At 38.2% G+C, this 24,801-nt stretch overlaps 1 protein-coding gene across 7 annotated transcripts in view; it reads left to right on the top strand.

The window, feature by feature from the left end:
- Positions 1-20,566, top strand: part of DENND1B (DENN domain containing 1B) — a 171,892-nt gene extending 151,326 nt beyond the window's left edge. For 6 of the 7 annotated variants that reach the window (XM_069789372.1, XM_069789370.1, XM_069789368.1 and 3 more), the window contains 3 exons: positions 10,298-10,377; positions 11,595-11,811; positions 13,044-20,566. In XM_069789372.1, coding sequence (XP_069645473.1) covers positions 10,298-10,377; positions 11,595-11,811; positions 13,044-13,595 — 849 coding nt within the window. In that variant the 3' untranslated portion in view covers positions 13,596-20,566. Of the gene's footprint in view, positions 1-10,297; positions 10,378-11,594; positions 11,812-13,043 lie in introns of those variants that run through there. The other variant, XR_011325803.1, reaches the window with a different exon arrangement.
- Positions 20,567-24,801: the final 4,235 nt, after the last annotated feature.

Genomic DNA, 24,801 nt, shown 5'->3' with positions numbered 1-24,801 from the left:
TGTGGGTCTGCTAATTAGTACGGTTATTTCCTCTTTTGTTGATGAGGCTTTAATAAATGTCAAGGGTACAGCCATGAAGATCTCCCAATTAGGCTTTGCGTTTGTAAAACCCAACCCCTTTGCTTTTGTGTGAAGATGACAGTTCCAACTGCAGCCTCAGCCTAACAGGGCTCAAGGGAAAGGATACTTCTCTGGTTTTATTGAAAACAAGGCCAGTTTGGCCCAGGGAGGATACCAGCACTGGTCACAGTGCAGAGCCGTTTTTAACAATGAATATTTACTAAGCTCTATCACTGCTGTCATAGTGGTTTTATTGTGGGGGTTTTTTTCCAGATCAGCAATAGACTTTAAAAAAAATTAACAGTAAATCAAAACAAATTATAGCATGTAAAATAGCTGTCAAAACCTAATCAGAGGATAAATAATTAAATGTGTTATTGCAAACTGTAGCGATCAGCTTGCCCTTCTATAATTTGCATTTTGAATGTCTTTCCTAAAAAAAGAAATAACGGGAGTGCACTCATATGTGCTTGTGTGCATGCGCGTGCGCGCACACACAATTAATCTTTGCCTAAGATTAATTGTTCTATCTCTGTAATATTCATTTGAGCTTACTCTTGCTTAGGTTAGCTGTTCTAGGCTTTTTATACGTGTACGAGCTTAACTATATTGCAAGTCAACATTAACAGATGGATTGCCCTAAGCAAGGGAAAACCACCACAACAAAATCTAGTGAAAGTGGAGGATTGAAGCTTTTTATTGTTAAGCCTTATTAAAACGTTGGCATGTGCACTGCTGTTAACTGTTTCATGCCTAGATCTAATAATATGTCCCTGGTATGTTTAATCTCCTACATTGTTTAGGTATGTAGAAGATAGAAGAAATTACAAGCTAAATTTTTTTAAAATAAAAATTAATGCAAGCATGAGATTGCTTCAACTCTGTTTGTGGTATCTTGCCAACAATATTGCTGAATTTGTTTAACTATTGATGAGGAGGGTATGGCAGTGCATGTATTAGGCTACCATGCATTCAGTTTTTGCATAATCTATTTTAATTCTGTTCAATTATATGCTCCCAGATAATGCAGATTTCTGGGTAGGTGGGCTTAAATGCAGTGACAGCTCCATAAAATTGTTCCAAATTAATATCTAATTAAAAAGACAGCATTTTTATTATGAGCCTGGATAGAATGCCAAGAAGATCTGTTTGATTTCATGAATATGATCTTTGTAACTTTACTGTTATATCAGGTGATAGGGTAGCTTATTAAAAATGGAGCATTTCAGGATGTCAGTAGTCCCAATGTATTTAGTGGCTAATAAAACATTCTTGAAGATTTGCAGAATACCAAATAAGAGCTACCAGTTCACTTTATAATTAGCAGTAAGTTAGCAATGCCCCCTTGTCTCTAAGGAAATATATGTAGTACCTGTACCTTTAGGCATGCACTCCCTTGTAGCTGGAATGCAAACAGGCATTTGGATTCTAAGTGTGGATTTACAGGGAATCCCTGTGTGTTAGCACTACTTTAAATGTTCGTATATCGAAGAAACCAAGTGAACGACTTCCCATGACTTTGCAGGATCTAACTACAGTATCTAAGGAGGTTTTAAAAACACTTTTGTGAAAGGTAATAAAAGCCATTAGACTAAACTTTTTTCTCGGTATTCTCAAACAGAAGAGAATTACCATTTTTTATTCTTTTTTTAAAAGCATATTGCAAATGTAGCTCTTACACTTTTATTGAAGTATATCCTAGTAACTGGACAATATGTAATTCAGCTTGCAGTAGGCATACTTGGCTTCTGTTCAACAAAGATAGCAAGTGTCAGGCAGGAAGATGTGTTCAGAATAACCTTACCTTCAGGAGTGCCCCATTTATCAATACCCTACAATGGCCAGTAAAATAAATGACATAATCATTAGCTACAAAGGGCTTCCAGTAACTGATTACCCTCCTAACCTGAAAAAGGTGGTGAGAGTGGGCTATTCTGAAGACTTTTTTTTTCCTCCCGGGAACATAAAAGAAGAGAGGAAATGCTTGTGATAATGCAGTGCTAAATATACATAGTCTGTATAAGGTGACTGAACCCCTTTAAGAAAAAAAATGAAAAAAAAAAAAATCATGCAGACAACTCCACGATAATTTCAGAAACATAAAAGCTCTGATTAAGGGCATTTACCTGTATTTGGATTCAGATAACATGCTTGAGATCACATCTATGCGTAGCATCCACAGATAATACTGGTTATATAGCTGGAGGTATCTTCTACTCTCATTGACTAAAGTATTACAAATTGACAGATGTCATAAACAGTAAGAGCTAGTTTTTAATGTAAATCACGTTTTATTTCTGTAAGATAGTTTTGAAGTAAGCTTTGGTTGATTAGCAAATTCTGTTTCTTTAGCTAATGTGGTGTAATTTGGAAATATTGTAGATATCATGAGCTTCCTTTAATTTGGAGAAAAATCTTTTGTCTTGGTGTGTCAAGTAAGATCTCTTCATTCTGTGAAACAGTCAGATTTCCTTTTAATTAAAATGAAAAAGCTAGGCAGCAAAAATTCAAATTGTAGATTACGAGAGTGCCCTCTTGTGGCTCTAATACATTTCCGAAGTAGTACAGGCACTCATGTATCCTTTGCCTTGTATAAACCTTGCTTTTTACAACAGAAGATCTCTTGGAAATTAAGCAGTACTTCCTTTATTTTTTTTTTTAACTGAAAGATTATCTGGATTTTGTGCAACGTAAACATTTAGATGCTTTCATGTATCATGCATAATTTTATTTTCAGGAATATACACTACCAAGTAGAGGTATAATTACAAGATTGCTCAAACCTCCCCCCCCCAGGAAGATAGTAGGTACGGTCTCTAAACAGTGACATTGACTGATTTTAATTTAGTCAGTGAACACATTTAAAAAAAGAAGAAGCAATGTAAGTTTGAAAAGCTTTTTATTTCAGTATTTTTGTTAGTGTGATCTCTTTCCTTTTCTCTGCCCCGATCTCTTCTCACCATGGTTTGAAGTGAAGGACTGTTGCAAGTCTCCACAGCAGAGTTCTGCCGTTCGTTCTGCACCCATAAACCAGCATAAACCTTGTGGCTGCCTGTTCTTTGAGTTTTGCATTAAACATCACTTGACAAATCTGTCTGCTAATTACCATGATTCCAATTTAAAAAAAAAAAGGAAAGATAGGATAATGGTCAGGAAATCGCTCTGGAATTTTTTGTTACCCTGTGGGCATTTAGTGGAATGCTTGGTTTTTCAGGGCAAAGTCATCAGCACATCTGCCCCTGATTTATCCTATTGAGAGAGACATTTAGACAAGCAAAAAGTCTGCAGATGCTTTTTCTGGCTATTATTGTCACCTATTTTGGTTTTTTAACAAACAGAAAGGCAGCCCTTCTGAGGGTCTTCTACAAACAAACCAACCATACTTGTATGTCTACCAAGGTTTCTTTTTTCTGAAGGATCTGGAAGAAGAATGCTGTTTCACAAACTACCTTCAAAACTGGATGAACCTTACTGTCCGTAGTAGTTAATTGAAATAACCAGATTAGTTTTCTCATCGGGAGAATTTATTGACATCTTAATGTAACAGTGGTATCTTCTGCTTCCATTTGCTGTGTATCTTCTGTCTTCCATGGGTCATGTTTTGGCTCCATCTAGCCAAAGCAGGGAGCCAGAAGAGCCATCAGCCAACTGTTGGGACCTGCATCCCAACTTCCGTGTTGCTTTTGCCTTCTGGCCTGAAAGCTTGGAGAACATAATGTGATGTCTAAAGCTTCAGCTCTAGTACTGTATGTTCCCTAACCTTTTATTTCTCTCTCTAATCCTGTATCTAAGAGTGAAAAAACCCAAAGAAGTTCAATTAAAGAATAAAATTTGGCTGGGGGCAAAAGGAGGGAGAAGTAGAAGAAACAGGAAAAGCCTTTCGTGTAGGCATCTCAGTGTCTCTGAACGTGAAAGACCAGATTCAACCCATCTAATTGTAGACACTACTTAAATGCTGAAGTTAGCTGTGGTACTGCTACCCTAGGCTCTTTCTGCAGGAAGTGGAGAGAGAGAGAGGCATGACCAAAGGGCAACTCAGCCGACCTAGAATCTAGATTGCATCCTGATGATGCCTCTTTCCTGCTGTTTATCGTCTAATTTAGGCCCTAAAGTATCTGAAATTAGTGAGTAGCATCCAAATCCAAGTGCCATCCATGTTCCCCAGCACCTTCTAGAGAAAGACAATCTTTGTTGAGCAGAAGGTTCCTACTGGTGTCAAACAGGAGGAGGGACTCCTCCTTGCTAACTCTTCTGGTTGGGAGCCCTAGACAGACATGTGCTTGGAGTCAATATTTCTGTTCCTAAGGCGCAATCTTTTTTTCCTTGCAAATGTGATTGTTCTATCTGTTTTCAAGCTTCATACAGAGCTTCCCTCAAATAGGTTCTTCCACTGTGCATAGGTCTGATGGATAGAGTTCAGTGCTGCTCAGGTTTTTTGTGTCTAAAGTTCTGTGACATTTGGTGTTTTCCATTAAATCTTGAAGTCTGGAGGTATATGATGTTTGTGTTTAGGATCACATCCCCATTGTACATTTTAACTTCAGTGGTTTTGGTAAGTTTTGCTTTGAAAAAGTCACACGTGATCTGCAAACAGCACTTCCAGCAGTGATTTTACTATGCGATAGTTCTGTTGATGTAAGGATATGATGCACATTTTTGCTGGTGAAATTGATCTTTCAGTTATCACTGTTTTACTTGCTTAAGAGTTGTATCAAATAGGTAGCATGTTCCAGCCAGACCAACTGGGTTTAAAGCTGGTTTGATTCATTAAAGTCACACACTGTGCACCTGAGTTACTTCCAGTAACTTCTCTTGACTTTCCTGTTACCTCAAAAACATGTTCCCTTTTCTGCCTTTGTGCATATGGACATTCCCATGCCTTTGTGTATATGGACACTGATTAGTTTTTCTTTTTTGGCACACGTTCCCCCTTATCTTCTTGCTCCTCTCTCCACTGTTACCCCCTCAGCCCTCCATTCTGTCATTTCCCTTCCCTCTAATCACTGAGTAAACCTAGGGCATTAATAACCAGCAGAAAAGGAAAATAAGTGATACTATTCTTAGTTGTTTTTTGTAACTGGAAATTCTGCCTGGTGAATCTGATTCTTAAAGTCATCTACAGGAAAAAGTCCATAAAGAATACTTGTTTATAAAAGAGCTGCTCACTTTAGTTGTTGCAAATGGTACTGAAAATCTCCATGTCCTATTTTAAAAGACTAACACTTCTGCTTGTTGCCAATTAAAGTGAATCCAGGCTGCCTTCGGATGGTGCACTCTTTGCAGCTAGAACGATGTGTGGCATGGTGCCACAGCGTGTCAGCTGAAAATGGCCAGTTTTGCTAAGAATAGCCTCTGTCACTAGCCATTGAGAAGAATGAACGAGATCTGGCTATTTGGAGGTGATGCCTGACTGTGGGCAGCGTGGGGCCTCGGTCTGATTCGGGGGGCCAGGAGATGGTGCAGGCTTCCTGAGGGAAAAAGGGTCTGTGATTCTTCAGAGAAAATGGGAGTTTATTTGTTGTTGTGAAGGAAAACATAACCATTTCTGAAAAATATTTGCAGAAGCATGATTAATCTTTAAAATTCAAAAGCAGTGTTATGTAATTCTCAAGTATTACCCGTGTTCAGGAGTATAGCATACATAAAAGGTAGGAAGGTTAGAATTTGTTAATTTTTCACCACAGTAATTCGGAACATAAATAATTATAATGAGCTATCCATGACTAAGTATCTCAACAAATTTATCATCCTTACTTACAATAAATACCTCAGCATGGATATTAATGTCTCCTTTAACTTTACAGAAGTCAGTGGAGATGTCTGCATTACGGCTTACTTGTCATTTCAAAGTACTGTGCCCATACTCTTATCTACACATTTCTGGTTGTCTGTGTCTCTAAACAGATTTTTCAGGATTTCCTGCTCTTGCAGGCTCTTTATTATCACAGAAAATAATTTCTTTCTGTCATTGGGAGCCTACTTTTTTTGTGTATCTCTGTTTCCCTATTATTTGAATTAACAGGATCTCAGAATTTATGACACTTTTGTCTCATGGCATACTGCTGTGGATGTTTCCAACCACTTCATGTTTTCCACATGCGTCATCTATAGGTCTGAGTCTGTTAAAGCAAAGAAGGTTTCCATCCTGGGAAGAATGAAGAGGTTTTTTTATTTAACATTAATAGTTTTTTAATTATCCATGAGTCCTGTGTTATAATAATAATAATAATTTAAAAAAAATTTAAAAGCAAATATGACATCTTAGATAATATCTATTTAATTTATATCCAGGACAACTTTTCTGATACCAGAGCATTATTTCTGTGAGGCATCATTACTTTGTGTTACTTTCTGTGAGTAAAAGCACACAAGTAATTTTTTGAAGGGATTGTTTCTAGAAATTAATCTAGAATTATTGCTTGCATCTATCCTGGTCTGGTGTCCATGTAGCTAATTGGTGTCCCTAGAACTACTTTAAGCTTCTGGTTGTTTGTACCATGTCCCAGAAAAAGAAGGGCATTGAAGAAGAGAAAGTTTACAAACTGTACTTCTTTTTTATCTCTCTTTTTTCCCCTCTTCCCCCGTCAGCCTCCATCTTGTGGAGTGTGAAGTGAAGTACTTTCCTGTGACTTCATTATCCATTGCTTTAGGTCACTGTCTTTAACTGGAACGGAAGGCAACGGGTTGTACTTAACTAGAAAGTTTGATTGAGGGATCTTTTGCTTCCCTACTGGAGGTGAAGCCATAATTATGTCTGTGATTGGATTGTAGAGGAGGATAGGTAAGATAAAATACTGAAACATAAATAATAGTGGACTTGTATTTAGTTTGCTTTCTCTTACTGAATGAATAATCTTTAAATTTTTAAGAAAAATGAAACAATACTTCAGAGATTTAAACTGAAGTAAATATTTTTATTTTCTTGAAACTTTATACGTGTTGATATATCGAGTAGCCAGTAAATGTGAAATTGTATGTGTGCTGCCATTTATCAAAAGATTTTTTGTTTCTCACTTTGAGGACAATTAATAGCAGCAGCCTTGTTAAACTTCCTGCCTTAGTATTGATCAATAAGCACTCATTCCAGAAAGCTGTGCTTCTGAAAGGTCTAGCATTAAATAAAAAGCTGACATTTCAAAGATTGACTTTCATGGCCAATCAAGAATGTAACCATCTTACATTTAAATCCTTTAGCATTCATATATTTTGTCTACATTTTTGTGCCAAAGTAGTACATTTTGTGAGGCTACCAGCAAGCAGATATGCACAGGCTTGATGGTTCAACAGTGGCTTGTAGTGAGCATGAGCTTGTTGTGTTTAAGTATGTTGAACTCTCTTATATTCTGAGCAAGATGAGAGATGGGTTCTTGTGGTGCAGTGTACCTGAAGATGAGAAAAATCTGAAATAGCAGAAGTTGAATCCCTGTTAATGTTTCAGTATAAAGTAGATACATTAAATAATAGATTTGTTATGTAAGCAGAACTAGTTGGAAGAAGCAAAACAATTGAGTACTTTAAAGAAGTTTGTTGCTTTATTTTATAGAAAAAAACATGACAGCAGTCTATTAAGACTTTATAAAGTTCTGGTGCAGCAAGAAAGGAGTGTTACCATATCATTTCTAGCAGTAATAAATTTAAATGGTCTGGTTGTTACTAGAATGCTGATCAGGAAGGAAACAGAAGTCTGTCCTTTTTTCATAAAAAGGTATAAAAAAGGTTACACACTTCAAAATGCAGAAAAGACAGAAATTAAAAGCTTAAATAACTGCAAACAGCAGGGTACGTCAGTAATGGAAGGACTTCTTAAATGACTTTGACAGCTTTTGCAGGTGCACGTACTATGTCACTTAGGCTAGTGGAGCATTGAAAAAGATTTATGGTTCTCCTTTTGGAATTTATTAAGAGTTTCTTTCTTTCTTTTTCTTTCTTTGTAAAGCAGTCTGGACATACCCCTCCCTTGCAGTCGTTTTTATTACAGCTCCTAGAGGAAAGTCACCTATTCAAAAACATGTGTTGCTTGTTGTCTCCATGGCTAGCTCACAGAGCTGTAAACTCTGGAAAATGTTGTTATTTACAGCCAGATATTTTCCTTTCCTTCTCCTTTTGCTTTTATTTCTTTGTATGTAAATGCCATTTTCTTTGGCTTAGTTCTTGAAAGTCTTCCTGTATAATTTTGTACCCTTAAAAATTTAAATTGGTAACAAAAGTATTTTTTCAAAAAGAATGTCTGACCATCAGGAACTAGAAGGGGTTTTTTTGTTTTGTTTTGGGTTGGGGTTTTTTAGGTTTATCAACATATGCTCTGTTATATTCCTTTATATGATGTTATTCTTGTTTTCACTAACATGCTTGCATAATACTGTTTGGAGATGCTCTGAGGGGCTACTGCTACGCCTTTGGTGTTTGCTGATTCTAACTAATTTTATTCAGTTCCTGATTCTCAAAGACACAACCTTTTTCTCTCGCTCGCTCGCTTTCTCTCTCTCTCTCGCTTTCTCTCACTTGCGCTCTTTCTCTCGCTCAGGCTCCCTCTCTTTTCTTTTTCTGGAATTTGCCATCTATGCTTTTTGAAACTTTATTTACTATTTTGACAAATCAGTGAGTGTTATCTTGTGGGATTTTATTCCATTGACAGAGTTAATCCATCTACAGATGAACAAGTGTCGGGTTTGGTTTTGTTTTCTGAAATTTCTCAACATTTTTAAAGAACCTTCTTTCCTGCAAAATCTTGTCTTCATATTGGTTGAAGTAAATGTGGTGGGAGCATGTAATTCTGATGCAAATTCCAAGAAAGAGAGACAGAGACAGGGGTTTGCCTTCCTAATAATTATCTCATTTTCTTTCAACTGTTACTTGACGTAACACGTTAAGGACCACGTTTCCTCTTTGTGGACAAGGAACTATGGAAAGTGTTATCAGAACTTACTGCTTTAATTAAATCCTCTCTTGTTGAACAAAAACAAATGTGTCAGTCTATAAAGAGTGAACATTGAGACATTCCTAACAATAATGGGGGGTCGGGAAGTTACAGAGAAGTGTCCTGGTACATGTGTAAAGAGTGTGTACAGTGTAGAACACTGACGACATCTGTAATAGGCAATGTACTGAAATCCTCACAGTACAAGATTTCCAAGTTCCTTGTAGTCTGAAATTAAGGCCATATTTCTTCCCCATAAGTGGCTTGTTGTACATTTAGGCATTTGGTGAACTGCATGATGAGATGTGGGCAGTAACACTTCTTTTTACTTGCGTATGATTTTCTTTAAAGTTAGCTAACACTGCTTTCCCTTTGCACAAATTCTATCCATATGTCTTTAAATTATGGCCAGTTTTCCAAGGTTCAGAATCTCTTCAGTGGATTGACTGCCTGCATAGTTAATCTTTGCAGGTTTTTGATAGAAAACCAGTATAGGAGATGACGGACCTTAAGACAGTCATTTGTGAAGCACAAGTGACTAAAATTCCTGACTTAAAAGTTCTGGTCAAGATAGAGACTTTTTTTCAAGTATTGTAAAAATCTTTAGTCTGGTTCTGTTTGCTAAATAATAATAATATGATATGACAGCTTAGTGAGTACTCAGTATTATGGTAGTGTGTGAATTTACAGCACACCAGCTACTCTACACAAGCTTCCCATGGGACGCTCTGAGTGTATGCTAACTTTGAGTTAACTGTAATTTACAGCAAATTATCCTGCACGAAGGCATTTTTAGTGCACAGTTTTCAAGCTGGTGTACTACTTACTCTGCAATTCTGTTTAACACCCTAACATAAATATAGCTATATAAGAGACTCCTGACTTCTTTTGTATTTGCTGCTTCAAAAATCCATTTTTCTTCATGCTCAGCAGGCCACATCAAGCAAAACTTGGCAAATATTTCTATCATAAAGTAGTAAACCACAGTGCTTTTTGTGATGCGCTTGCCAGAAAGGGGAGGTAGTAGACTTGAGTGATGCTTTTCTTCCAATAGCCAGTCTTCTGCTAATCAAGGCTTTGCATAAATAATAAGGCACTCCATAGGCCATGAAGAAAAATGGTTCTCATGCTCCTTAATTGGTGATGCTTGAGGATTTCACGTCCTCTTATGACAACCTTTAGAAGACTTGATTGATATGTGGTTTTCCTCATCAAGTGCTCAGGAAGTCTTAATGAGTGAAGTGGCAGCTAGGCTCCAAATAAGTAATGCTGAAATAGAAAAAAAACCCAAAATTATAATGTTAACTTTCTATCCTTCAGACTCGTTTCAACCAGCGCCTCAGTAACCAGGATTTTGCCTTGGATGAAGATGATGATGATGAAATGGAGAGAACAAGCAAGTAAGAAGCCTGTCTGGATGTATGTGTATGGATGGAAGAAGGGTAGTTAGTGTTATTCAGCAAAGTTGAGTTTGTGTCACACATTTTTCTTCTGTCTAGGCTGCTATCTTGATTCTTGGCCTAGATTATGTCAAGTAGTTCAGGATTAAATCTGTTTTTAAAAAGAGGGACAGGCTAGTATGTCTTTTCATTATTTATAGTGCCTAGAAGAGCTTGACATAATCCTCAGTCTTCACAGACTCCAGATAAAAAGATAGACTACATACACAAAGAAGCAGCAAAATAATACTTGTCAACATGGTGGGCAGTGACCACAGCTAATCTATTCTTTAAGTCTTGTGTCATGATCATGAGGTTTTCTGAAGGGTCTGAAGGAGAAGTACTGCCTTGTGAGTTTTATATCAAGGTCTTCCTATGTGTGAATTAAAGGAAAATCATAAGTTGAGGCTTAAGCTGCATTGAGGCATTCTCTGATTGAATTTAGACTATTTTTGATAATGAGCATATGGATATAAACCATGAAGGACCTTGAAAGCAAAGTCAAGCAACTTAAGCCATGATGCTGTAGGGAAGAGGGAGCTACTGAAGTGTTCAAAGGATATCATTAAAACAGTGACCCATGGAAATACCCTTTGTAGTAGTATTCTGGGTAGACAGAGATAGGGAAAGACTGCAGTAGTATGGTGGACAGAAGTAAGGGTATTGCAATGAATGAAAGAGAAAATAAGAGGCAAAAGCACCAGTTGTTCTTGCAGATAGGCAGTACTCCAGTAAATCTGGTCATATGACAGAAGAGTTGCAGTATGAGAGTCTTGCCACTAGAACAAAGTATGTGGCTGGGTCAGCTGGAGAGGTGTAGCAACACTGACGTAAATATAAGGTGTAGACAAGGGAAAAGAGGAACCAATTTTTGAATAACTGTAAAATTTGGAGGGAAGATTTGGGAAGTCATATTAAAGGTGACTTGAAGTAACAGTTGTAGTGGTTGGGGAAGAGCTCGGACACAGCAAGAGCTAGGAGACAGGAAAACCAGCTAATGGTAACTGCATCTCCATAGATATCATACATCCATGTTTAGGAGAGTGCTTGAGTAGAAAGAAATTCCGGGTTTGTTCTCTTTCAGAAGTCTTGGAATGTGTTCTCCTACTTACTTTCAGAAGTGGCTGTAATAAAATGGTTTTTATGTTCCTGGCTGATGGAAAAGTTTTTGTTTTCAGGTTATCATCAGAAGACAGTGAAGAAGCTTCTGCTTGCTTTTATGATAGTGATGATTGTGGTGAAACTGGAATAACTCCTCAGCATCAAGGAGAAATGGACTTGCTTGGGGAGATTTTGGACACACTGAGCACACACAGCTCAGATCAAGGAAAGCTCTCAGGAGCAAAAAGCCTGGATTTCTTTAGGTCAATGGATGACATTGATTACAAGACTGCGGTTAGTCTTCTGCTTTCATTTGAAAAACAACTCTAATCCCCTTATAATGGAATCCTGCACCTGTGGAATCAGCAACATGCAGTTCAGACACTGCAGCATAGTCTGTAGAATTGCTAGTGTGTCTTCCTAGGGCTACGTAACAGTACACCCATGCTAGCCACTGCATGATGGTTTTTCACCAGCCGAGAGATTGGTTACACCTTTGTCCAGTCCACCAAGTCATCCTGGAACAGTATTTTTTCTTTATAACAGTAACCACATACAGACCTGTGAATAATGTAATAATTTACTTAAATAGTTTAATATTCTATTTAGCTATTCAATCTGGTATTTCCAGAGCTGGTTTTAGTCTTTTTTTATGCAGTTTAGAAGGTATTTATTTCCATTTTCACCTTGCATCCTTAAACTAGTCATAGTGATATGGTGATGTTTCTGTCTTGATTAAGTCATGGGGTCCATGTGGTAATTGCACCTGAAACACTGCTAGAATAGTACTCCAGAGTTTTCTGAGAGGGCTCCTTGATCCTTTTTTAGGTAGAGTTGCACAGGACTTGTAGTGTAAACCAACCACTTGCCTACAACTTTAAAACCCTCACCAAGTCACTGCTGTGATGTTAGCCAAAAAAAGTTACTGTTTTTGAATTCCAGCTCATATCAACTGTCCAACATTTGCTTTTGCTGAAAGAGATCCTATAATAGAAGAGTCATTACTGGAAGAGCAAATTCTGATGCAAATGTTTTAAAAGCTTGTAAAATTTTATATTATGAGTGTCACACAGGGGTCACATTAATTAAATGCCCATTTTTGTTTGTTTGGCCCAAAAAACTTAATATTGAAAGTTGTTATAAGTAATTACTGAAGCAAAGAGGAAATGCCATCTGGTTTTAGTTTTAGTCTAGCTCCTTCTGATATTGTGGGTACAAACTAGCAAAGTGTGTCTTTGTTCACTGTTAAAACTGCTTGTACAAAGACTGAATGGACAGGGGAGACAGAAATCCTTCCTATGTACAAAAGGTGATCCTTAGGATAAAAGACAGAGTGTTCTGGCGAGGAAGTGTAAAAGCAATTGATCTTACATTGTTTATGGGATTGTTGTTTTGTAGCATTGAACACCAAAGGAGATCCATGATTCAGAAACACACAACATCCATTACAGTATTTTTGTTTCAAAAGTGCCTGTGTAGAGACATTTCTTGTGACATTAACTATAAACACGTGTTCTTTCTTTCAGAACAAGTCAAATGCACCTAGTGAGACCAATCTTACCCTGCTCTGTAGCAGTGCTAATGATCAAGCAGAGTGGAACCTCGGTCAGGATGATAGTGTCCTCCATGGGAAGCAGCTCCCTCCATCGCCAAGGAAGCATGTTTCTTCTGGTGGCCATAGAGAAACTCTCTCAAGGCTGGAAGAAGAAAGTAGTGACAGAACCTTTATTACTGACAAGAGGGACACCACTAGTATGACATCCCCATCTCCAGTACAATTAAGTGCCCAGTTTGCTTCTCTAGAAAGTTTCAAAGCAGGCTATTCTTTCTGTAAGTATGCAAAGCAGAATGAAACCCTAAGCAATACCTCAGAAGATCAGCTCCCAGCAAGTCTTGCTCAACATACATCCATTCTGGTCCCTTGGGAGAAAGATGGGGAGGAAGGAAATGAAACCCTGGAGGAGGGTGGGCTTCTTCAAGAAGTGGTGTCATTATGTAAACTGAGTTCTGCTTTTCACTATGGTTTAAATATTTCAAAGGATAGCTTATCCAGTAGTAGCAGTGGGAATAAAACGTAAGAAAACTATGAGAAGAGAAACTTGACTCCCATCAGAAGTTAAAGGGAGACTACTCAGGACTCCGTATAACTCCATATAACATGATAACCAAAAGATGAAAAAGGAGTAAGAGATCTTTGATTATAAAAATAATTCTCTTCAGTTGAGTATGCATTTTCTGCCATTGGGACATCCGCTTCTATGTTTACCCAGTTCGTTTGTTGGCTGTAGTTAGGTCCACAAAATGGAACTAAATATATGAATGCACTCTTAAATCAGGTACTAGTTAGTCTCTGTGTTAAAAATACAGCAGGTGTATGGTGCTTCTTAGCATTTGCTTCCTCTAAGCAGCAGGAAAGGTATCACCTAACAGGTAACCAGGTTTTGAAGGTACTATATTAATCCCATTAAGCAATTAAGCAATCTGATTTGTCTGAAATGTACAAATGTTAATATTTGTAATGAATGACAACTGCCTTAATCTTTTTGAGAAGAGGTTTAACTATCTTAGAAGATGAATGCAAGTCTACAAAACAGCAATAATGATTTTCCATGGCAAGAATTTCCTTCAGGAAAGGGGAGTGGGAAAGGAACCTTTTTTTAGATTAAGGAATTTCTTGTGAATATAACTTGGAACTTTCTCACTAAAACTGTGGCCCTGTCTTCCAGACTTTGAAAAGGTAGTGCATGTTTTTCTCTCTTCTGTAAAGTACATGAAGTGCTGAATTATAATGTGACGTTATTAACGTCTGTTTACAACTAAGACACTTTAAAGTGATGTTATCTGGTTGCCCTGGGTAGACTATTTCACCTAAACATTTTCAGAAAGGAAAGTGTAAGTAGAATTGATAGATTTCTATTATTTTTTATCTTCTACAGTTTAATAGAGTTTGAAAACTAATTTGTGCCTCTTCTGAACTATTTTCTTTCCATTTTTCGTAGCTACCTTTTTAAGGTAGATTGAATTACTGTTACTTAGAAGTCATATTTAGTTAAATTATTAAAAGAATCATGACTGAAAATTACTTGTAACACTAGAAAACTAAAATTACAGATTCAGCTTGAGACCGCATATATCCAACTCTCATTTTATCCAACTTGAACAACCAAAAATCTCTTTCTAAATTCGGTGAAGGAGAATAAATGGACTTGATGTATATTGTATTTAGAACAAACATTTGTCCTCCTTCTGGCAGCATTCCTGAGGAATATTTGGATATTTACATCTGAAAATTCTTGCTGCTATATGGACCAGCTCTTTCCTTTTTTTATTTTATTTTTTAATTTTCCTGCCCTTTCCTTTTTCCACCTCCTCACCTTACCGTACATACATTGTCCTCTACAATAGCTCAGGACAGGAAAGGCATGGAGTAAGTTTCAGCAGATTGGAATTGTCAACTTTGAAGGATATTTGTGATGCAGTTGGCAGAAGTAACATGTGGGTATAAAATGAACTGTGCCTGAGAAGAATGTTCTGCTCTTCTAAACTCATGTCAGAAACCTTTTTTCTTTCTTTCCCTCTTCGGCATGAATGGTTAGTCTTAATCTCAGTATAGGCCTGAGTGAGCACATTCATGAAGGCAGTATTTGGATCAGATTGTGCTTTAATATCTTAATAGTAGTTTGTAGCAAAGTTTAATATCGGTTGCCACATTGAGATTTATGAATGAATTTTCCTTCTAGCTAAAACAATTGAAAAGAGTTTTTCTGGCTGCTTTGTTACAAGGCAGCTGACCTAAGAGAATGGATCCATATCATTACAGAGGCAATGTTTGATGCTTTACCAAAGAGATGCAGTGGAGTGAGACCTTGGCTTTGTTAATGCAAAAGTTTCAGCTTCTTCCAGAATGAGAAGGGCTGGACCAGTACTTGTCACTGAGGATGAGCCTCCAGAATTTTTTTTTTTTAATCATTGCAATGAAGGTAAAAGGTTGTAAAAGTGCAAATCTTACAGAAATACCTGTGTCTGATTAGAGCATGAACATTCCTGAGGGCATTTGCAATCTGCATTGCTGGAGAGTCTCAATATTCCAGAGTTAGAGGTTGTATGTCCAGAGGTCTGTACTCCAAAGTATTTTATCTATCCTTTGGTCTTCTCTTGTGTATCAACACAGCATGTTGTGGGGGTTTTTTATAACATAAAGATGTTATTTGGCAAAATATTTTGCACTATTAAAAATCAAAAGTATCATAAAAATTATTTTAAATCTTCGCTCTAAACTTTCAAGGCGGATCAGACCAGGTGGCTCAGGTGCTGTTCAGATGAGAAAGCTGCAGAGCAACTTCATGGATACTTGTTTAGAGGTGATACTAATGACTAGGCAGAGGGCATTCTTCTTTGCTGGTACTAAACATTACCCAAACGTAGTGCTGCCAAGTATGTCCAAGAGAAGACAAGCAACTCAAAGGTTTTTGTTCTTGTAGCGCTTCTCATTCCTTCTCATTCATGTCCTTGCATTTTGTTGATGAGAACTTCAAGATTCACCTTTTCTTTTCCTCTGCATCTGACATTGGTGTTTCTGTCCATGGTTCCATCTAAGATGATGTTTTGTTTTCTTCATTTAATAAAGATAATAAACAGTGTTAATGTCTTAAAGAGAAAAATAGGAAAAATTGTAAATTATGGCCATCATTACTTTCAAAACCATCAAACTTGTAAGTCCAGGAATGCTGCCAGAAAATTATTTTTAAAAATGCATCTCTGACAGAATAAATCTTACTGGCTTTACATGAGAGTTAGGCACTGAACTCCTATTATCACATAGATTGTCCCATTCTCACCTTTGTGGATAAAATATGGAAGCCATGTGAGGCTGCTAATATAGTTATTATAAGGAACATAAAATTGAACATTTGAAAGTGGAATCTTTCAAAATCGAGGCATTGTAGTGATAATTCAGTGCTTCATTGAGTGAAAATGCAGGCTGAAAAGAAGTAAACATGAACTAAAAGATGGAAGGTAAAATTCAACTTAGAATTATTTTTATTTCAGTCAAAATGTTAGTTACTGTGGTTATGCCACATTGTTTCCTTACTATTTATAAATGCCATAGAGTGTTTACAGTCATTAAATAGTATGTGTTTTTTGGTTTTGAACCTTGTATGGGTTAGAAAATAACTCAGTCTTATATCTATGTTGAATTTAACTGTAGGTACATTTTTAACTCTGTAATATTACAGAGTCTTTTCCACTTACTATCAGTGATCTTCTAAAAAGGCTAATATTTGTGCCTTATTTAAACAGATTTACCAGTTACCAAATAGATAAGAGTCCAAGCTGATATTTCCGGTTCAACACTGTTGTTCCCTGTCCTTGTGATAATATAAAACTGTTTATTGGCTACAAATACAGTATTTTTATTAACACATTGGGTTCTATGTTAAAATAAATTGTCCAGGTCCAGTACTTTTTACAAGTTTTATACTTTTTATTTGTGGAAATCCTTCTAATGCCTTTGAAAATCATCAACATTCATTACCAGCTACTGGTGAGAACTGAATTCTGCTCAGTCAGAGCTCCTGTGGTCGTCTTCAGAGGCATCTCTTTTCTTCAGGATCTCAAAAATCTTCCCATTTCTCCTGTTTAAGGGAGATACCAGGTTATTTGATTAAGCTTTGTAATGTTACTTACACACAGGAACAAATTTCTAATGTAGAAAGTCAAACTAGCACTTGAATTTAATATCTTCAAGTTTGTTTTGCATAGATGTCTGCCTGAAATGAGCCGTATCACTCATCTGGTTTGGAAAAAAGTAAGGGAAGTAGAAAAGAAAAGGATTCCTGGGTTGTTCCAGTGGGGTGTGGTGAAGCAGAGCCTGGGAGTCCTTAGGAGGAATAATAACTTTGAGGAAATCCAGATTTCAGGATATTGTTTAATGTTCTAGCTCAGTTGTAGTGATTCCAACCCAGCCATGTAGGCAAAAGTAATATTGCCTATGGAATTAATCCCCTGTGGGATTTGGAGAACGGATAATGTGTTGTCCCAGTCAGAGCCTTCCCATCCACCTGTATAGAAATGCAACATGTGAAAAACAGCACAGATGTTCAGGGAAGGACAGTACTGTGGATGCAAAGGTGATCCCTACTCACCCCCTATGCATGCAGAGGGCAGTCTGTGTAGAGTAGGTAGTGGTTTGCTCTTCCATCCCACATATTTGGGCATCACGTAGCTCCAAAAAAATAGACTTGTTCTGAAGGAAAAATGTAGTTGTAGAAGTTGTCATAGAACTTGTTGACTGAACCTTCATTGTCATTTAGCATTTCAGTGATATTGCTGCTGTTTGGGTTGGGTCATCAGAAACTCTCAGCGCTGGCTGAAGTCCCCTCTCAGGCATTGTAACACGGGCTTCAGCCGGAGTTTTAGACACATGCTGAGGTGCTTTTGAAAATCCCACCCAACCTATTAGAGGAGTGGTTTAAATCTCAAAAATCTGTTTTAGGTATCTTTTCAGGTTTTAGAATGAGCTAGTTTACAACCTCGTGTTCTTGTACATGGTGTAAAGTCTAGGTAAAAAACCAGTTAAGCCAGGTTTTTAAAACAGCTTCTATTTCTCCACCTACAATCAATCATATTCAGTCCTACAGAACAATCTTTCATTGGTGCAGCCATCTAATGGAATTGCTAGGACCATCTAAAATCTTTTCTCTATGCACGTTATTAATTGAAGAAACATTTCATGCAATAATCAGAAGTGCCAGCATGAGGCCCTTTTGCAAATGCACCCCCTGTGTAATACTGACTGTAGTACCCTGTCCTGCAGAAAGGAGCCCCATAACCGCTGACCTCCCTGACTCTGCAGGGAGAGGTCAAGGGTGGTCTTTATTGCCAAGGGAGTTAGCATCTTCTCTCTTGGCGCCAGGCTCTAGTCCAGGTGCTGTGAGACTCCAGCCAGCATGTTCCCAACAGCCTGAAATTTCAGGCTAAACAAGTGTGGCTAATAAAATTACGCCTGAGGCAAGGAGCTTTCCTATTGCAAAGCTCAGGATAGTGAAGGCTGTCTGTTCCCGTGGTATCATGGTAAATCTTTGGAGAACAAATGTGGAAATAAATGCACCAGCAAAACCAGTATGAATGGTGTTGTGACTTGTCTTCAGTAATTTCTTTGCTGCTATTAGATGTGTACGTCTTTGCCAAGCATTGTTTACCTGTTAACAGAATCTGTGCTGAATAGAACATCTTCACCCCAAGAGCATAGACCACAGCTGGTCTAGAATTCATGATCTTCAGGGTGGTTGAAAATAAAGGAATGGAAAAAGAAATGTTATGTTCTTTGTACAAAACCTTCCTTGATTTGCTTTGTAATGTCTGTTTTACAGTGTTAGTCAGTGGCCACTTGAAAGTACTTGATAGGTCTTTCCTGGAAGCTACTACACTTCTTCTAGATAGAGCTGCCTGATAAGTCCACAGCCACCTTAGTCTAGAGGGCCATCCACCACCCACATAGTTGGCAGGGCCATTGCCATTTTCTGCTGGGTTGGCAGCAGGTAACACAGTTGGCGGTTACCCCACAGTTTACTGTAGTAAAGGGTACTCTAATTTGTGCTATTACTTAGGTCAATACTAACAACATTTGTATTTAGAGCCCAGTAACAGTATTAGCATTTGAAAAATAGGTTGAGTTCAAGTATGTTGATGTTTGTTATGATTCTGTGTGAATTGACATTCTGTTTCTGTTAAAAATAAGGGAGCTACTTGGTTGTGGGGGGGGAATGTGTTGACTTTCAAATCTTCAGTGAATTTTGTGCAATATTTCTCCTTGTTTCAAAGTAATTTAGTAGTGTACATCTGCTTTTCAAGCAGATCCTTGAAATGGTATTTTTCAAAAATGTGTAAAATTGCATTTAGCTTTGAAATATGGTTGTATGATAAAAACATGAAGAATATATTCTAATGAGGCAAATGTATATTTCCAATGACTGGGAATGATTATGGATGTCACATTCTATGGAAATAATAGGGCCTAAGCTGGTGTTCGCACACCAGTTGTTCTACGTAATTCTTAAAACTATAACCTGGTTAAATTGAAGTAAGGTTAAATATTAGAATTTATGATGTTTAGTCTATCATTTTATCACTTGTACCACCAATGAGGTGAGAGTTCACAGTGATGACCAAAGGTATTAAGAATTTAGTTTGTGACATCCCTAATTATCATAAGTCATTACTTAAAATATGTACTAATGTTGCCAGTATCATTTTAATTTTTTGTAAATGAATTTCTTTGTATATTGATGTACATTTTGTTTTAACCTTTGGTTTTCCCTTGAGAACTTCTTTAAATTAATATACTTGAATGAGGCAATAAAGCACTGTGGAACAGCTAGTCTCGGTGCAGCTTACGCACAAGCACATCACGTCTGTTACTTCATGATTTTTGAAGAGGAAGAGAAATTTAAAATGCTTACATGTTTAGCCAACTGACAATTTTGCGTTGGTTATCTTTAGATCTGCGTCAGATACGTTGAGAAATGCCTCAACACGGAATAAAGCAACATTATGTATCCCAATGCTTCTAATTTTTTTCAGAATGTTTTTTAGTGACCTTGGAAAACCGTTCCTGATAATGTCCTTGTTGTGAGCCTTTAATACTTATAGGAAAGTCATGAAGTACAGGACATTTTGAGGTTTTATTGGTCATTTTAATAATTTCAGAGATTTTTAAAAAACCAACCAGCATTGTCCTAACGGTTTTAAAAATTTAGTTAGTTACTGACCTTTAATAAAACTAGAACCAAATCTAAGAATTTACTCTGTGCTTCTGCACCGTCTAGACTACTGTTCAAAGTCATCTCAAGAACTGTAATTCAGACCTTTAGACTACTGTCAGTAGTGCACTGTGTAGATGTAGTAAGTGAGCTGTGATGTATGGTGTGTTTTGTTTTTTTTCTTTTTCCTTCCAAGTTTGTGGCGTTGGTAGAAGTTTTTGGTGAACTCCACATTACCATAAAGTGCCCAACACTGTAATATAAAATAAAACTTAACAATATCAAAATTCCTTGGGTGGTGCAGGTTCTTGTTTGATGGGTTGATCTGAATAGCATTTTCATGCTTATCAGGCGTAAAGGGTAAAATAATACAATGATACTGTACTATATTGGAAGTTTTTTTCCATTGAATGATCATTTCATTTTCTCAAATATAGCAAAAGCTGAATGTATTTTCTTATTAATTAATGTTTATACAGTACAAAAGTTAAATGCTGATGTCCTTTGTAATTCCTATGGTATTTTGTTTCTTGTCAAAATCTTAGCTAATCATGCCTATTTGTTAAACGGTATCTTCAAGTTCTTACCAAAAAAGTGGTTATATTATCTCATTGTATAGATCAAGAAATTGAGATAAGAGGAAACTGCATGCAGAAGGTACAGTACTAATAACTGATGGGTGCTGTGGTTTGAACCTTTAAAGTTGGATATTAAAAAAATAATAATTATGATACCACCAAGTATTTTTGTACTATTAAGCCAAGTATTATAAGTATCAGAGAGGTCTTGAGGATACTGCTAGTGAGGGAAGAGGGATGCCTGACCTTCTGTAATACCTGTAATCAGATCTGACTGAAGGGTCAGACTGTGTGCTGCTGACAGTCGCTGGAACCTCACCTTTTCAACCCCCAGCATGTAAGCCTGGTTTTGACACCACTAGCTCTTCTTCCTTGCTCCCCTTGCACCCTGACTCCAGCCCCTCCTGTGCCCAGTGGTACTGTTGGGCTGCGCGGCTCTGTCGGTCGCTGGCACGTCTGGTGACCTGCTTTCGTTCCCCCCTTCTCGCTGCTGGTGAGGAGAGGCTGATGCAGGAAGTACCTCTTGGCTTCGGTGGTGATTAGGAGTGAAGATATGGTTTATTTGTAACTTCAGCAGGCTAAATAACACGTATGTGGTGGGTTGACCCTGGCTGGATGCCAGGTGCCCACCAAAGCCACTTTATCACTCCCTTCCTCAGCTGGACAGGGGAGAGAGAATATAACGAAAGGGTCCTGGGTGAAGATAAGGACAGGGAGAGATCACTCATCAATTACTGTCATGGGCAAACCAGACTCGACTTGGGGAAATTAGTTTAATTTATTAGCAATCAAATCAGAGTAGGGTAACAAGAAATAAAACCAAATCTTACAACACTTTCCCCCCACCCTTCCCTTCTTCCTGGGCTCAACTCCACTCCTGAATTCTCTACCTCCTCCTGGCCCCCAGCAGCACAGGGGAGAGGGAATGGGCGTTGGGGTCAGTGCATCACACATTGTTTCTGCTGCTCCTTCTTCCTCAGGGGCAGGACTCCTCACACTCTTCCCCTGCTCCACTGTGGGGTCCCTCCCACAGGAGACAGTCCTCCACAAACTTCTCCAAAGTGAGTCCTTCCTGTGGGCTGCAGTTCTTCACAAACTTCCCTGGCATGGGTCTTTTCCATGGGGTCACAAGTCCCGCAAGCAAATTTGCTCCAGCATGGGCTCTTCTCTCTCCACAGATCCGCAGGTGCTGCCAGGAGCCTGCTCCAGTGCAGGGTTCCCATGGGGTCACAGCTTCCTTCGGGCACCCACCTGCTCCGGTGTGGGGTCCTCCATGGGCTGCAGGTGGATATCTGCTCCACCGTGGACCTCCATGGTCTGCAGGGGGACAGCCTGCCTCACCATGGTCTTCCCCATGGGCTGCAGGGGAATCTCTGCTCTGGTGCCTGGAGCATCTCATCCCCTTCCTTCTTCACTGACCTGGGGGTCCGCAGGGCTGTTTCTCTCAGGTATTCTCATTCCTCTCTCTGGCTGCAAAAATGCACAGGTTTTTTCCCCCCTTCTTAAATCTGTTATCCCAGAGGCACTATGCCCGTTGCTGATGGGCTCGGCCTTGGCCGACAGCGGGTCCATCTTGGAGCCGGCTGGCATTGGCTCTGTCAGACATGGGGGAAGCTTCCAGCAGCTCCTCACAGAAGCCACCCCTTTAACCCCCCAGCTACCAAAACCTTGCCATGCAAACCCAGTACAACATGACACTAACACATCATGAATATTTTATCGGATATGGTTTAGCTTTTTAATGTGGTTGCTTTGCTGAGTCATTTTATGCAAGTGTATAATTTAGTTAGGATTTTACATTAAATGGCTATGCAGTATATCTGATCTGTGATTCACTCTTCTAAATTAAAAGCGTTTTGATATCTTATGCAGACAAACCATAGAGACTGTGGTTTCAATTTTGATATGCTCAATCCACAACTGATGAAAAAAATTACAATGTTCATACAAAACAAGGAGGGTGTAATTTTAATACTTGCCATTTGACTTGTAACTTACTGCAGCCACCAGCATGATACAAGCTGTGAAGACTGGTAGCGGAGGGATCTTCACTGCTAGATTTAGCACAGCACATCTTGCAGTAATTTTTTCATTTTGCCAGTAGATGTGCCCACATTTATCCAGCTATTACAAAGATACTTGTGACAATGAACTTCTTGTCATAGGTCCAGACTGTGAGCCAATGAAGGACATAATAAAAATGTAGCAGCCTTTAATATTTGCAGAAGGAGCGAGAAAGTATGAAGATTAAGTCTTTCAGGTTAAGTTTGCCTGCTTTCCTTAGTTTGTTATCTCAGGGCACCGAGTGCAGTTGCAACTCACTTTCTATGGATATTTCAGTTCTTTGAAAGTTCTTTCAAACCTAAGCATGGGGAAGGATTGAAAAAGATCAGGTAATAAGACAAGTTAGTGAAGTTGACAAATTTTACACAGATGGTACAGCAGGACTCTGTTCCTGTCGATACAACTATACCAAATGAAGTGATTTCTGAGGAGTTTGGTGTACCAGTTACATGGTAGCACTCTGAGTATGAAAGCTGGCACATTTATTAAGAGTTGTGGCATTTGAGGGAAAAAGGCAACTCAAAGCAGTGTCTTGTTGGGGACTTGTTTAGGAGGAGAAATCATGAACACTCCTATTCGTTGCTAGCTTCTTGGTTGGCTGTGCTTCAAAAGCAGCTGAGAATATTGCTTTTGCAAGATACTTTTACCTAGTGCAGCTGCAGCCGTACCTGAATGATGGGCAAAAGATTTAATTTTCTTTCTAGAGCTCACTGTGTGTTAACCTCGTGTTCACAAAAAGAAAATTAACGTTATCAAATTCGTGGATTTAGATTTTTATTTGATGTGACAGGCAATAACAACAACAACAACAACAAAACCCCTAAGCAATGCCTGAAGTGATGTTGTGGGTTTGCTGGTATTCAGACAGAGCAAAATAGAGTCAGTCTGCAGATTTTCATCAGTCAAGAAAAATGCTAGCAGCTTCCTAAGCTTCCAAACCCCAGAGGCTGTCAATCCCGTTACAAATTCTGTATGAAACATAAACAAGTACTAGTTCTAAGAGCAAAGTTTGGGAAGCACACTTGGAATATGCTATGGGCCATATATCATTTCCTCTCTGTGGCTGCCTATTTTTTAACATTCCTCCTGAAAGTTGAAGGGCCAGGTTCCTGATGGTGTACTGCTCCACTAATTTTCTTTTTTCAGGTCTACTTCTTCCCTCAAATAATTGTCAATGAAACAGCAACAAAACCCAACATGCAACAACTCCAAAAAAAAAAGGTAAAACATGGGCTACAATGAATCTATCAAACTTGGTTGCAAACCTTTTCCTTTTAGATCTGTTATCTGTTTTTAAGTCCTGCAAAATACTCAGTATCACAGATGAGACACAGTAAAGATGTACTCTGCTATGTAGAGCTTACACAAGACTCGTTTGCCTACAGAAGTTTGTTTTTCAGGTATGTGTAGTTCTATGAATAGCTCAACTAATATACTTTCCAGGGTGAGTACTTTAATCCTGGTGTAAAATCACTTCAGTTGATTTATCTTGGGATTCTCCCTGAATGATGAAGAGGAATATCTCTGTGTGTTCAAAATGGGCAGAGGATGTTTTTCTCAGCCTGGACTGTTCAAAGGCCAAATATTAAAAACCATGTTTGACTTCCAGGTTTTAGCCTTGATGTGCTTATGTTAAAACTTCTGGAGCCCTGTTCTTTAGTGAGTGGTTTAGCATTGGTGACTTAATTTAAATTGTAGTAGATGACTTCTGAGACTCTGGGTTGCAGTGCCTTGAAATGTGATTTAGAAGTCATAGATAGAGCAGAAAGTTGTGGCTACCTGCTCCCCGCGTCCTCCCTGCAGACCTTTGTTCAGTCTGTGCTAGCGCTGGCTCCACATTCAGTAATATACCATTATATAGTATCAGTAGCTTTCTGTTC

This window comes from Haliaeetus albicilla, chromosome 8 (assembly GCF_947461875.1).
Source record: "Haliaeetus albicilla chromosome 8, bHalAlb1.1, whole genome shotgun sequence".
NCBI lineage: Eukaryota > Metazoa > Chordata > Aves > Accipitriformes > Accipitridae > Haliaeetus > Haliaeetus albicilla.
The sequence above is the reverse complement of the archived record's forward strand: the minus strand, read 5'-3'. Positions and strand labels throughout refer to the sequence as shown.